The 14,761-nt window shown below is 36.1% G+C and overlaps 1 protein-coding gene across 1 annotated transcript in view; it reads left to right on the top strand.

Annotated features, from left to right (window-relative positions):
* Positions 1-14,761, top strand: part of mnat1 (MNAT1 component of CDK activating kinase) — a 171,144-nt gene that overhangs the window by 19,776 nt on the left and 136,607 nt on the right. The window contains exon 2 of the mRNA XM_039741847.1: positions 2,769-2,921. Coding sequence (XP_039597781.1) covers positions 2,769-2,921 — 153 coding nt within the window. The remainder of the gene's footprint in view (positions 1-2,768; positions 2,922-14,761) is intronic.

Here is a 14,761-nt window from a genome sequence, read left to right on the forward strand (position 1 = left end):
TCAAGCGTTTGCGAAAACTTGCAATGAGTCTTTTACAGCGCTCTGGAGGAATTTTGGCCCACTCATCTTTGCAGAATTGTTGTAATTCAGCTTTATTTGAGGGTTTTCTAGCATTAACCGCCTTTTTAAGGTCATGCCATAGCATCTCAATTGGATTCAGGTCAGGACTTTGACTAGGCCGCTCCAAAGTCTTCATTTTGTTTTTCTTCAGCCTTTCAGAGGTGGATTTGCTGGTGTGTTTTGGGTCATTGTCCTGTTGCAGCACCCAAGATCGCTTCAGCTTGAGTTGACGAACAGATGGCCGGACATTCTCCTTCAGGATTTTTTGGTAGACAGTAGAATTATTGGTTCCATCTATCACAGCAAGCCTTCCAGGTCCTGAAGCAGCAAAACAACCCCAGACCATCACACTACCACCACCATATTTTACTGTTGGTATGATGTTCTTTTTCTGAAATGCTGTGTTCCTTTTACACCAGATGTAACGGGACATTTGCCTTCCAAAAAGTTCAACTTTTGTCTCATCAGTCCACAAGGTATTTTCCCAAAAGTCTTGGCAATCATTGAGATGTTTCTTAGCAAAATTGAGACGAGCCCTAATGTTCTTTTTGCTTAACAGTGGTTTGCGTCTTGGAAATCTGCCATGCAGGCCGTTTTTGCCCAGTCTCTTTCTTATGGTGGAGTCGTGAACACTGACCTTAAATGAGGCAAGTGAGGCCTGCAGTTCTTTAGGCGTTGTCCTGGGGTCTTTTGTGACCTCTCGGATGAGTCGTCTCTGCGCTCTTGGGGTAATTTTGGTCGGCCGGCCACTCCTGGGAAGGTTCACCACTGTTCCATGTTTTTGCCATTTGTGGATAATGGCTCTCACTGTGGTTCGCTGGAGTCCCAAAGCTTTAGAAATGGCTTTATAACCTTTACCAGACTGATAGATCTCAATTACTTCTGTTCTCATTTGTTCCTGAATTTCTTTGGATCTTGGCATGATGTCTAGCTTTTGAGGTGCTTTTGGTCTACTTCTCTGTGTCAGGCAGCTCCTATTTAAGTGATTTCTGATTGAAACAGGTGTGGCAGTAATCGGGCCTGGGGGTGGCAACGGAAATTGAACTCAGGTGTGATACACCACAGTTAGGTTATTTTTAACAAGGGGCAATTACTTTTTCACACAGGGCCATGTAGGTTTGGATTTTTTTTCTCCCTAAATAATAAAACCATCATTTAAAAACTGCATTTTGTGTTTACTTGTGTTATATTTGACTAATGGTTAAATGTGTTTGATGATCAGAAACATTTTGTGTGACAAACATGCAAAAGAATAAGAAATCAGGAGGGGGGCAAATAGTTTTTCACACCACTGTATATATAATACGCATACAGTTCATGCAATTATGCAAAGAACTGGGTTGTCCCTTTGGAGGTTAAACTGTAATGTGCTGCTGTGCTTTTGGTTCAAAAAGCAGAACTTTAAATCCTGGATGCAACAAAAGCCAGTCGAGATGGCATGCTTTGGTTAATTTAAACACTTGAGCAGCTTAGTAAAGATGTCCCCGCATAGACACAACATACAAGGGGGTGGACATTCATGGTGTTCTTTCTTTTCACCTGTTCTTTTCTGTACAATGCCTAAAATTGAAGAGAGGAATTTAATAGGCAAAAACACCACACTCAAATTTGATTAAAGCTAACAATTTTACAGGACATGGTACAAAAGAAATTGTATTTATATCAAAATTGACATTTTACTTCCTAATTCCCAGTTTGAAAAAAAAAAAACAAATACAGTCTCATGTGAAATTGTGTTTTCCAGTGACTGCCAACAAAAGCCAAGGTCAATCACAAGGAAAAGTGAGAATCCAGAAATATTTTACTCGTGGGCAATTGTTTGTCGCATCTTCAGGAGTAAGGAGTGAAGATGCTAATGGCGGTGGTCAGTAAGAAGGAAGAACTTTGATACCTAACAAAAGCACTGCAGAAATAGAAATCTTGCACAAAAAAATAGTCTGGTCAAAAATAAAAGTTACAGATGTTTTCCACTTATGTTTTAAATGGGTAATAACTTGAAATGTCAAGTGCACTCAACTGCTTTTTTTTTTTTTAATATTGTTTAATTCTGTCAAGTGAATTTTGAAAACTAATACTTTGACATGTTAAACAAATTGGACATCTATCTATGTACTGTATGTTCTTTATTAGCTTTATTGCTGTTGGCCTTACAGGAGTAGGCCCCCATCCTGGCAGCAACATGTGCAAGATAGAAGCTCTCACTTGAATGGGCTTTAGACTGTACAGATTAATTGGTCATGTGAGTATGCTGTTACAGTGGTGGATGTCTTCTATCGATTATAAATGCAAGAATACACAAGGAAAAACTGAAGTATGATATTGTTTAGGAGGTTTAACAAAAGTTCATTCATTCATATTTGCATCTGAAAATGTAGTATTTTTTTCAACTAGACTATATTTGTAATTGGTGTGTGATATTTTTGAATTTAAAGGTGAAAGGGTGCTATAGAAGAATAAAATTAATTGCACTGAATTTGTTTTGATACACTTTGTTAAACATAAAGTTCACACATAGCTTTGTGGAGCCCATGCCTTCCACAACCCAGCACTTAAAACAGAGAGTTCAAAAATAGATTGAATAAAGTTTATCTTATTCTGTATTTAAGTGGTTCTGATTACAGAAGCAATTTTTGGTAAATAAGCCCAAGAAGACACTGACAGTGAAACGTGACCTTTCCTAATTATACTGTCCAACTCCTCTTTTTCAGATGTGAAAACTGTGTGGAAATGCTATTTGTTCGAGGCTCTGGAAACTGTCAGGAATGTGACACACCACTCAGAAAAAGCAATTTTCGAATTCAACTTTTCGAAGATCCTACAATAGACAAAGAGGTTGAAATTCGGAAGAAGATTTTAAAAATGTAAGATTCAGTGGTATAAATAAAATATATAGTCTTATTCAGAGATCAAATATTATTTGTACTTCTTTTTATTTAAAACAGTTTAAATACAGATGATTAGAGAAGAAAACTAAGAACACTTTAAGAACCCTCTCTTTTATCAGAACACAGCTTTTCCTTGAAAGATAAAAATAAACAAAAGACCAAATGTTCCTTTGATGTGACCGAAGAATGAATCACTTTCAGGCAAAGTAAATTACACTTTTTTAACATTTTTGTTCAATTTTCATCAAACACTTTTCATCTGTTTTGTGGTATTAAGTGTATAAAAGTGGTCTACCTTCTTATTATACTTTACTATCCAGTATATCTTTTCAATTCTCTGTTAAGGTGAAAGAAAAAAAATGCATCTTGATTACATTTTTTACTGACAAATACTTACATGGAATAGTGTTATATCTCGTACTTAATTTCTCATTGAAGATTTGTGATTCACTGTGATCCAGAATAACATTAAAAGATTAAAACAGAAAATTGACATGGTATGGACTAGGTAGATAGATACTTTATTAATCCCCAAGGGGAAATTCACATACTCCAGCAGCAGCATACTGATAAAAAACAATATTAATTAAATAAAAATGCAGTGCAAGTTAAAAAATGCAAGGTGTAGAGTGCAAGGCAGGTTAAAACAGTCAGTAACATTGTATAATGATGTTAACGTTTACCCCCCTGGGTGGAATTGAAGAGTCGCATAGTATGGAGGAGGAACGATCTCCTCAGTCTGTCAGTGGAGCAGAACAGTGACAGCAGTCTGTCGCTGAAGCTGCTCCTCTCTCTGGAGATGATCCTGTTCAGTGGATGCAGTGGATTCTCCATGATTGACAGGAGCCTGCTCAGCATCCATCGCTCCGCCACAGATGTCAAACTGTCCAGCTCTGTGCCTACAATAGAGCCTGCTTTCCTCGCCAGTTTGTCCAGGCATGAGGTGTCCCTCTTATTTATGCTGCCTCCCCAGCACACCACCATGTAGAAGAGGACACTCGCCATAACCATCTGATAGAACATCTGCAGCATCTTATTGCAGATGTTGAAGGACACCAGTCTTCTAAGGAAGTATAGTTGGCTCTCTTGCACAGATTATCAGTATTGGCAGTCCAGTCCAATTTATCATCCAGCTGCACTCCCAGCTATTTATATGTCTGCACTCTCTTCACACAGTCACCTCTGACGATCACGGGGTCCATGGGGGGCCTGGGCCTCCTAAAATCTACCACCAGCTCCTTGGTTTTGCTGGTGTTCAGTTGTAGGTGGTTTGAGTCGCACCATTTAACAAAGTCCTTGATTAGGTTCCTATACTCCTCCTCCTCCCCACTCCTGATACAGCCCACGATAGAAGTGTTGTCAGCAAACTTTTGCACGTGGAAGAACTCCGAGTTGTATTGGAAGTCTGATGTATTTAGGCCGAAAAGAACCAGAGAAAGCACAGTCCCCTGCGGCACTCCTGTGCTGCTGACCACAATGTCAGACCTGCAGTTCCCGAGATGCACATACTGAGGTCTGTCTGTAAGAGAGTTCACTATTCATGCCACCAGGTATGAATCTACTCCCATCTCTGTCAGCTTGTCCCTAAGGAGCAGAGGTTGGATGGTATTGAAGGTAGACACAAGATGGAAAACAGCTGAATATATCTGCAGCTGTTAAACATGGCAGTGTTTTAGATATATAATCTAATGTCCTATAGGCATGTTTAATGGTTTTCATACATGAGCTTGTTATTGATAATGTCACAAAGGACTGTCTAGGTTATATTTAGTATTTTGCCTTTGTATGTGTAAGACTTTACATTTATGTTAAATTTTATTGAGCAAGGCCCTTAACCTGCAATTGCTCCATCCTGTGTATGATGTTAATTTGCATCCAGCCCTACAAGCAGGTCCTCCAACTTGCAAGGAAAACCTGGGGGTTGGTGGCAGGATTGGCACTCCAGCAACTGTAAAAACCCTTACACTCTTCAGTGTAGTGTTGAGGTGTCACCTGTTGCATGGTTCTACTTGGATCTCAATCCGGGTGGTTTGTCGTATGATGGGTGCGAGAACCTGCTATAATCTATGCATGCTCCCAACCCTCTCTCTCAGGTACTGTATATGTTAATTCAGGTAGATTTGCAACAGTTGCAAATTGAAGTAACTTATATTTTTTTACTAAAAGATTTGTGTAAATTAACAAGAAAAGCAGACCCATTGCTATTTCTTCTGAACTGCACTTTTAAGCTTGTGTAAATCAGTAATATTTTCTCATGTCTTAACCTGTTGTTTTCAGTGTTTGTGTTGACTATGCTCAGTCTGCACACTTTGCAGTGCATCATTATTTGATAATTAGTCCTTGATTAATACTTTATGAAAAGTATTTTACCCTCCCCTTGAATGAAATACTAGGTAGTTGAAGTTTAATGCAAAGCATAATCAAGGAGAGCTAATTAAATTATTTTTTTAAGTTATTGAACATCGTTATTCATTGCAATGTGCAAAAATTCACCAATTACAATACATTAATTGATTTTTTATTTTATTAACTTTATAAATCATATTGCATTGGGTAAAATAGTTTGGTTGAATATATAATAAATTTTATATTTTAAACATTTATGTTTCAAATTTAAATTAAGTCAAAATCTCCACCCTGTTCCTTACCCATTGAAGAGATCTATGTGAACTGAAAGCCCAATATGAAGTACATTCTTTTATACAGGTATTTAGTTTCATGAAACAGATTAACCAGAGACCTAGTGTGTTTATTTAAGAATGGCATTAATGAAGTCTTGTCCAAACTGTGACAAATCTTTGAACTGTTCCTCACAGAGAAAATAATTTTTTGTTTCAAATTTTACATAAAGTGAAACATCACTGCAGCACTGACTTATGGGAGGGTAGGTTAGAATTGTCCCAGTGGAGTCAGTTGACTTGTGAGTACAGTAGTGTAAAACATAACAATTTTCATGACGTATTCATACCCTGTCTTAGGTTCCTCCAAATAATGTTATTAAGCTGTTGGGAGTAGTTTTATATAGCTTTGGTGATTAGTGTGAAATAGTCAAAATTTGCACTATTTATGTAAATCATGGTTTCTGTGTTGGAATATAATAATCTGATTCAGGTACATACGCTGGATCTAAACCAAAATTTGTGTAATGCAGTAAACAAATATTTCCATAGTGTATATTACACTTGACAGTCCTCAAAGATTTGATAATAAATGCCTGCATTTAACAAATCCAGTTTGATCATAGAAAGGAGATTGGTCTATGAAAGCCACAATTGGAGGTGTATAAATTCTTCTTTTAAAAAACTGTAATTGTTGCTTAGTGTAGAGTTTTAGGTAAAATAGTATCTTCCCTGGAACACACAAAGCTCACATTAACAAATCTAATTCAGCAGATGGATTGTAATGAAATTGCACTAAATAGCCATTTCGACTTGCCACATTTGTGTTCTGTAGGATGTGTTTACCATCTTGGATTTTGGAGCACCTCAGCAGCTTGTCCAGTTTCTCTATGCACAGTGTACCAAGCTGTGGCATTTCTGTTTATTTGATATCCTGTATATAACTTCATTGTATTCATTAAATACATTCATTACCGGTATTCCTTTTTGTTTGTTAACTTTAGTTCCAGTGTTTTGCTAATTTTAGAAAATGGGTTCCAAAGTTTTTTTTTTTTATATATTTGTTGAGCTAAATTCTTTGTCTTTTTTATGTTTATAATAAGAATGACCTGTTTCATTTATGAAGAAAATGCTCATTGTAATGAAAAACATTTGTTTATAGTATAGCATTGTGCAATCTTGAATAATCTTGATCAGTTTCAGAAATCCTAGTAGTTTATTTAGATGCCCTTCTAGTTTGCGGTTTATTTGTATGCAAAGCATGCAATATGATTTGTCTCCTCAAACATGCATTAAGCTTTTCAATTAATATTTCAACATATATCTCTGGAGATGCAGATTTTAAGATTTTGAGCTGTCATGAGTTTAGAAAGTTAGCTTTGAAGAAAATTTAAAGTAAAAAGAGTTCCACAACGATATACCAGGAAAGTTTCACAGCAGTAATACTAACATCAAAAGAATACTTTTTTGTACCTAAGGATTGCTGAAAGCAGAAAGTTAAAAACTATAATATCTTCTGTTCTTCTCATAGTGGGAATTTTGTAAAAACTTTTGCAAACCAAATTTAACAAAAACTAAGGGTTCTATATTATCTGGGAGTGTCTAAAAGTCATACTATTAATAAGACAAAGGGGCACTACCAAAGCTTAACAAGAGCAATATACACCACCATGTCTGTAGAGTCATTCAACATGAGTACAGAGAAGGTGTTCTGTACCCTCTCTGATGTCTGAAGCTCAGATAATGAGAGCAATGTGCCAGCTAAAAATGAGAAATAGATAGATAAAACTTTATTTGTCCCCAGAGGGAAATTTGGCATAAATGAAACATTAGAAAAGACAAAAGTGTGTTATTTTTAAGATGCTGACAGAAGAAGTTACTGCACAAGAATCTACTCACCATAGTTGGTTCTGCCAAGAGTTAGTTACCACAACTATAACAGTAAGTCATATATAAAAATAACATTGGTAACTGGATGCAATTAAATGAGTTAGTAAACTATATTTCAGACATGCCCTTTAACAATACTTTACAATATGAAGTTAGAAATATAGCCAATATAGTCTTGTAAGTGCATCAATTGTTTTCATATACAGCAGTTTCCAACTGAAGTGTTGTCAAAATGGCATTGATTTGATGTGTAGAAAAGTGTTTAGTGTTATAATTTTATATTTTAGGAATATAATTTAAGAAAAAATAAATTAAGTAGATTAAGAATTTTACAGAAAACATAGATGCTATAATATTTTCATATTAAAATATATAAGCAAAAACACTCCGTAAAAGTAAATATACATGCATGCATTTGTGTTAAATCATTTTTGTTTAACCATTATTTGTACTGTTTTACTGTTAATATATACAGTATTTTTAATTTAATGTATACTACCTTTTTTTTTCCAGAGAACTAAATAGTCAATCCTAACACACGAGGTGTAATTATAAATGTGAATTATTTTAACTATGTAGCGCTTGTTTCTTTCCAGTTTCATTTAATATGATACACATAGAGAAATAATATACACAACATGCACCCTTTTTATTCCTGTTGGACAAAACTGCCCACTACTTTTGTCAAAGCATATATTTTGAAGCGTATTTGTTTGCTAAAATCTCAGCGCTTGTTAAATGTGTGTAAGTTATGGTGAAACGTAAGTAGTTTTTGATTCTTTTACTGTGAGTATGCTGAATGACCCTTCACCAGTTGCATTTGATATAGGTAATGGACTGTCTCATGTGTTTTTATACTAAAAGATTAAGGGTTTCCCTTTTGAAGGTGCTTTTTGAAATTTGCTCATCAGTTGCTTTAGAACACTCGATTTGTTATGTACTCCTCTGTTCTTAATTAGTTTTTCACTTTACAATGAACATTAATATTTCATATTACATTTTTTATAATGAAAGTTTTAAGAAGAGTTAATGGGGTTTCTTAGCAGCACAGTGTACTGAATCTCAAACAAGTTTACTGACAGAACAGTACATTTGTATTCCTGAATCACCATGGGCTGAACTAGGATTTAACTTTTTTACTGTCAACACAGTAGACATCTGCATGATAATTACATGCAAGTGTGTAAGCTTAAAATCTGTTTCAGAATCACAGACAGTATAGGCCTAAAAGGTACATAAACCACTTTTTTTTTTTTTTTCATTTTTAAAAGTTTGGTGAAGGTGTTCTCTGTTCTGAGAGGACCCTACTTTTGGGCTTACTATGAGTATTTAAAAATCTGCCTGTGCCTGAACAGCAGGAGAATTTAGATGGTGCTGCAGAGATTTTTGTGTTTCTCTCGGCTTTTAACTAATTTGTCTTGTAGATCATTATTGCTGCCTGGAGCAGCTGTCAGACGAGCGAAAGAGGGAAATATAGAAAATACATTAAATGAAGTAACCCACCTCAAGATAAAGTTGAAACAGCAAACTAATCTGTAATTAAAGTTGCACAGAATTTTCCTATGCTTTAAAAGAGGAGTTTGACAAATCCTAAATGCTTTTCAGTCTGAAAATTTGAAATTTCAAACTTTTGTACAGTGTGCTTTATTCGAGATACAGTATCTCAACGAAAATTGAACATTATCCTGCGAATTTCCATTAAGAAGTGTGCCAGGTTTCTCCAAAATTGGTCCCCTGGGAGTGGAGTTGTTTCACATGGATAGATGGATGGACAGACAGAAGGGACAACAGTAGTAGGTGCTTATCGCATTATATGCAAATGCACCTTAAAAAAATGTAGCAGAAATGATGAAATCATGTCACATCTTTTTTTGTTCTTTTTTTTGTATGTTCAATGTTTGTCAGTTCATGCATTCAAAAAATACAAGTAAATGTTGGTTTTCTGCAACACATTAACCCACATATAATTGTCCTTGAGGAAGGTATGTATTCCTCAGGTCTGTTGCTGATGAATTTAATGTTTGACCCTGACCTTGCTTTATGTAATTTTTAAAACTTAATTTAATTAGGATTTACAGTCTTTTAAACTTGAAATTGAAACCAGTTAATATGAATTTGGCAATGTTCCACTTGTGTGATCCCACAGGATTTCCTTTTGGATTAGCAATTTTGCCAATCTTAATAGTCCGAAAGGCTAATAAAATATTTCATTGTAACATCTGTCAACAAATGTTCTGTGAAAATCTCAGCACTATAATTAAATATAGGCCCATTATGGATTTCTCTTTAAGAGTGTGAATCAATTTGATAGGTGGCAAGACAAAAGCATTCAAAGAAGGAGATAAGGCTTGTAATTTGGTTGTGCAGGCATGCCTAAAAATGTGATTCCAGATATTTTTCGCAGTTATTTTTTCTCTTTGTTTTTTGTTGTGTCTTCAGATTCATTTGTGAGACCTGTTCCTCATTTATGAATGCTGGCAGTTTTAACTGTTTCTTCAGCAAGCTCATGAAGATTTTTCTTTTTTAAAAAAAAAAAAGTTATGGTGGCCACACTGTAATATAGTTTTGAAAGTTTTTGAGAAGTTGACTTTTCATCTTCAAGCTATAGGAAAATAAAACATAATTACTGTAGTAAGTACCTGAAAAATGTTTAAATATGGTCTTAACTGTGATTCATTTCATCTGTTGAATTAAACAGTATTTGAATTAGCTTTCTCTTTTAGTGCTTGCAACTGTGCTGCTTAACAATTTCTCTTGTATGGTGCTTGCATCTTTAACTATTTTTTCTTTACCATTGACCATACAAGATGTATACAGGAGACAGAGATTTTATTGTTAATTCTAAGCTGTGCAACAATATGTGTGATGCTAAATACAAAATACAATTTTCATTTATCGATCCTTAAGCTTGTGTTGAGTTTCTTCGTTCCCCCTCTGTGTTTTTTCACAGTTATTCTAGTTTTCCCCCACACATTCTAAAGAATATGCATGATCTTTTAATTAGCAACTTTTCATTGGTGTGAGTTTTTTCTGCAGCAAACTGATTTCTTTTTCTAGATCTGACGCCCAAACTTCAGCATATTCAGCAAAGATAGGCACTTGGCTGCCCATGAGCCTGAACTGGCTAATAAAGTTAGAAAGTGGAAGGATGAGTTGATTGATATTGTTATATGTCAGCCAGGGAGTGTTTGGCCTTTTTAATATATTCCTGGTCTATTTCTAATTTTTTTTTAATATGTTTGTTCTCTTAGTATCAAATACAGTGGTGTGAAAACCTATTTGCCCCCTTCCTGATTTCTTATTCTTTTGCATGTTTGTCACACAAAATGTTTCTGATCATCAAACACATTTAACCATTAGTCAAATATAACACAAGTAAACACAAAATGCAGTTTTTAAATGATGGTTTTTATTATTTAGGGAGAAAAAAATCCAAACCTACATGGCCCTGTGTGAAAAAGTAATTGCCCCCTTGTTAAAAATAACCTAACTGTGGTGTATCACACCTGAGTTCAATTTCCGTAGCCACCCCCAGGCCTGATTACTGCCACACCTGTTTCAATCAAGAAATCACTTAAATAGGAGCTGCCTGACACAGAGAAGTAGACCAAAAGCACCTCAAAAGCTAGACATCATGCCAAGATCCAAAGAAATTCAGGAACAAATGAGAACAGAAGTAATTGAGATCTATCAGTCTGGTAAAGGTTATAAAGCCATTTCTAAAGCTTTGGGACTCCAGCGACCCACAGTGAGAGCCATTATCCACAAATGGCAAAAACATGGAACAGTGGTGATCCTTCCCAGGAGTGGCCGGCCGACCAAAATTACCCCAAGAACGCAGAGACGACTCATCCGAGAGGTCACAAAAGACCCCAGGACAACGTCTAAAGAACTGCAGGCCTCACTGGCCTCATTTAAGGTCTGTGTTCACGACTCCACCATAAGAAAGAGACTGGGCAAAAACGGCCTGCATGGCAGATTTCCAAGACGCAAACCACTGTTAAGCAAAAAGAACATTAGGGCTCGTCTCAATTTTGCTAAGAAACATCTCAATGATTGCCAAGACTTTTGGGAAAATACCTTGTGGACTGATGAGACAAAAGTTGAACTTTTGGAAGGCAAATGTCCGTTACATCTGGCGTAAAAGGAACACAGCATTTCAGAAAAGAACATCATACCAACAGTAAAATGTGGTGGTGGTAGTGTGATGGTCTGGGGTTGTTTTGCTGCTTCAGGATCTGGAAAGCTTGCTGTGATAGATGGAACCAAGAATTCTACTGTCTACCAAAAAATCCTGAAGGAGAATGTCCAGCCATCTGTTCGTCAACTCAAGCTGAAACGATCTTGGGTGCTGCAACAGGACAATGACCCAAAAAACACTAGCAAATCCACCTCTGAATGGCTGAAGAAAAACAAAATGAAGACTTTGGAGTGGCCTAGTCAAAGTCCTGACCTGAATCCAATTGAGATGCTATGGCATGACCTTAAAAAGGCGGTTCATACTAGAAAACCCTCAAATAAAGCTGAATTACAAAAATTCTGCAAAGATGAGTGGGCCAAAATTCCTCCACTGTAAAAGACTCATTGCAAGTTATCGCAAACGCTTGATTGCAGTTATTGCTGCTAAGGGTGGCCCAACCAGTTATTAGGTTCAGGGGGCAATTACTTTTTCACACAGGGCCATGTAGGTTTGGATTTTTTTTTCTCCCTAAATAATAAAAACCATCATTTTAAAAACTGCATTTTGTGTTTACTTGTGTTATATTTGACTAATGGTTAAATGTATTTAATGATCAGAAACATTTTGTGTGACAAACATGCAAAAGAATAAGAAATCAGGAAGGGGGCAAATAGTTTTTCACACCACTGTATAAGAGGAAATAAATATAAAAAGCAACTTGCTGCCAACCAATACACAGTGTTAGAAGTAACAAGAAACAAAGGAAAATTACTGTACTGTGCAACCACACTTCAGTTAATAATAAGTTGTGTGTAAGTTTGACGTTTTAATTTTTGGTCTTTATTGAATATCAGTGTGCTTTACCTGTTCATGTCACTTACTGTTGTGGAAAGAAACTCTGAACCTTGCTCTGCAATCCTTAATGTTGTGGTATAGTGTGAGTGTGAAAGTGACAACAGTTCTGTGATTTTTAAAGCCGGTATAACTGTCTTCTGGTAGCTTTTCAGTCTTATGTGATTGTGTTAATATTACACATGCTATTGACGTATCCTATATACAGTACTTTAAACAAATTTAGTAGTATCCATTTTCTTTTCTTGCATTTCCTCATGGCTGTCAAAAGCAAAGCTTCTATGCCTTTTTCAATGTGAAGTGAATGTATGTCTATCCATTTTATTGAAGATCTGTTCTCCAAATTCATGTTATGGTTGTGGCTAATGCATTTTGGTTTATCAAGTCTATGAGGGGAAAAGCCTAAATTTTGGCTGAACACAAATTGTTTCTGGAAAGGATTTGCACAACACCAGTGTGACCAGGTAGGTAGGACGTTATATCCTGACAAAGGGAGCAATTTCATTAGTTGTATAGTTTGTTATCCCCTCTGACTCTTAGTAGTGTAATTCAACATTTTCTGGCAATAAGATTACCAACTACAGTTACCAAGTTTGATATCCCCTTGACTTGAGGTGTAATGTGACTCCAGCTTAAGGGATTTTGTAAGCAATTTTTTTTTTAATAGAGGGTGCTAAAATGCTTTAATAAAAATAGTAATAGTAGTGTTATTATTGTCGCAAGAACAGAGTGCAGTGAAATTCTTATTTGCATACCTGACTAGCAGGCAACATGATGTTAATCTGTAACACTGTTATAAACAGAAATGCTTCAAAATACACAACTTCATTTTAAAATGTAATTTTCCAAAAGAAAAAGATCAACGAGCTTCTAGTGTATCAATACTATATGGAGAGATATTACATCACTAAACCATATAGATTTCTTTCCCCTCATCTCAAATATGGAGTACATTGATGGCTGGCACACTTGCCTGGTTAGGACGCCTATATATTGGAAGGACCGGGGGAGAGAGTGTGCACAGAGCATTATCTTCCCTGGAATGCTTAATAGCAGCCTCCTTGGGTTGCTGCAGTTCCATGGATTCCCTTAGGGCTTCACGGGGCATGGCATCCTGCTCTTAAGCCTTGTTAGGTCCCATTGGTGACAACAAGGAGTGCTGCAGTCCTTCTTTGTTGGGCTGCCACCTCACCCAGAAGTGCTTCTGGACCACATAACAGGCCACTGAAAGTACTCCCAGTTTTTACCTAAAAGAATCCTGCTGCCACAGTTCCAGGAGCCAGAGTCGGGAGGAAGGAGATGAAGCTTGCTGGAAGGAATGAAGACAAAGAGAAAGAAAGATAAAAGAAGAAAAAAGACTTATTGTGTTATTTGCTATACTGTGCTTTGGTGGTGGGAAACCCTTAGGGAAGATTTTCCCTCAGCAAAATAAAAGCCTGTGTGTGTTGGTGGACTTGTGTCTGTCTGTGTTGGGGTTGGGGAGAGAGAGAATACTATTGAAATTGTGAATATCATGCTTTGTCAAAGTAGTTCACTTTGTTGTTAAAATCTTTCTCTCTATTTCCTGAATCCACCTATTCGATTGTAGAACTGAAATTCTGGATGACGCTCCTAATCCATTTACATGAAACAATCATTAATATCTGTTCAGATTAGAATCACCAGTTCAGCTAAAATTTAAGTCTTTGGAAGCAAACTGTAGTGCACTAAAAAATCTACTCCTGTGCAGTGAAAATGTTTAAATGCCTCACAGTCCATGTCTAGGCTGAAATTCAAACCTAGGTGTCTGCTTCTGTGAGACAACACAAATTGTACTGCATCACTAATAAAATTCTTTTTTTTTGTAAAGCAAATTGTAATAATGCATTAAACACACTTACTATGTGCTCCTATTTTAAGGTAGTAATTTAGTCCTCAGAATACTTTATAATCAGTAGTGTACATATTTCTCTTCATGTAGTGCTGCACACTGGTTTGATGGTAATGTTTAAAGCAGGTTATTGTCTTACAGTGACATTAAAAAGAATGAATTTAGCCAGCTTTTATGTAAGCAGTGTCTCCTATTCAAAAGAAAATAATCGACACAAACATATGTTTGTTTAAATCTCCACACTTCAGAATGCTACAAATGGGTTGACCAAAATGCAGTTATAGATGCAGCTGTTTTTTTTGAACAAGCAACATTTGCTTCCACCATAACAAAATGTATTTTATATATATATTGAATATATTGATCTTCTCAGAGGGCAAGAGTTAATGCCCATTTTGTAAAAATA

Source organism: Polypterus senegalus, chromosome 18, assembly GCF_016835505.1.
Source record: "Polypterus senegalus isolate Bchr_013 chromosome 18, ASM1683550v1, whole genome shotgun sequence".
In the NCBI taxonomy this organism is placed as follows: domain Eukaryota; kingdom Metazoa; phylum Chordata; class Cladistia; order Polypteriformes; family Polypteridae; genus Polypterus; species Polypterus senegalus.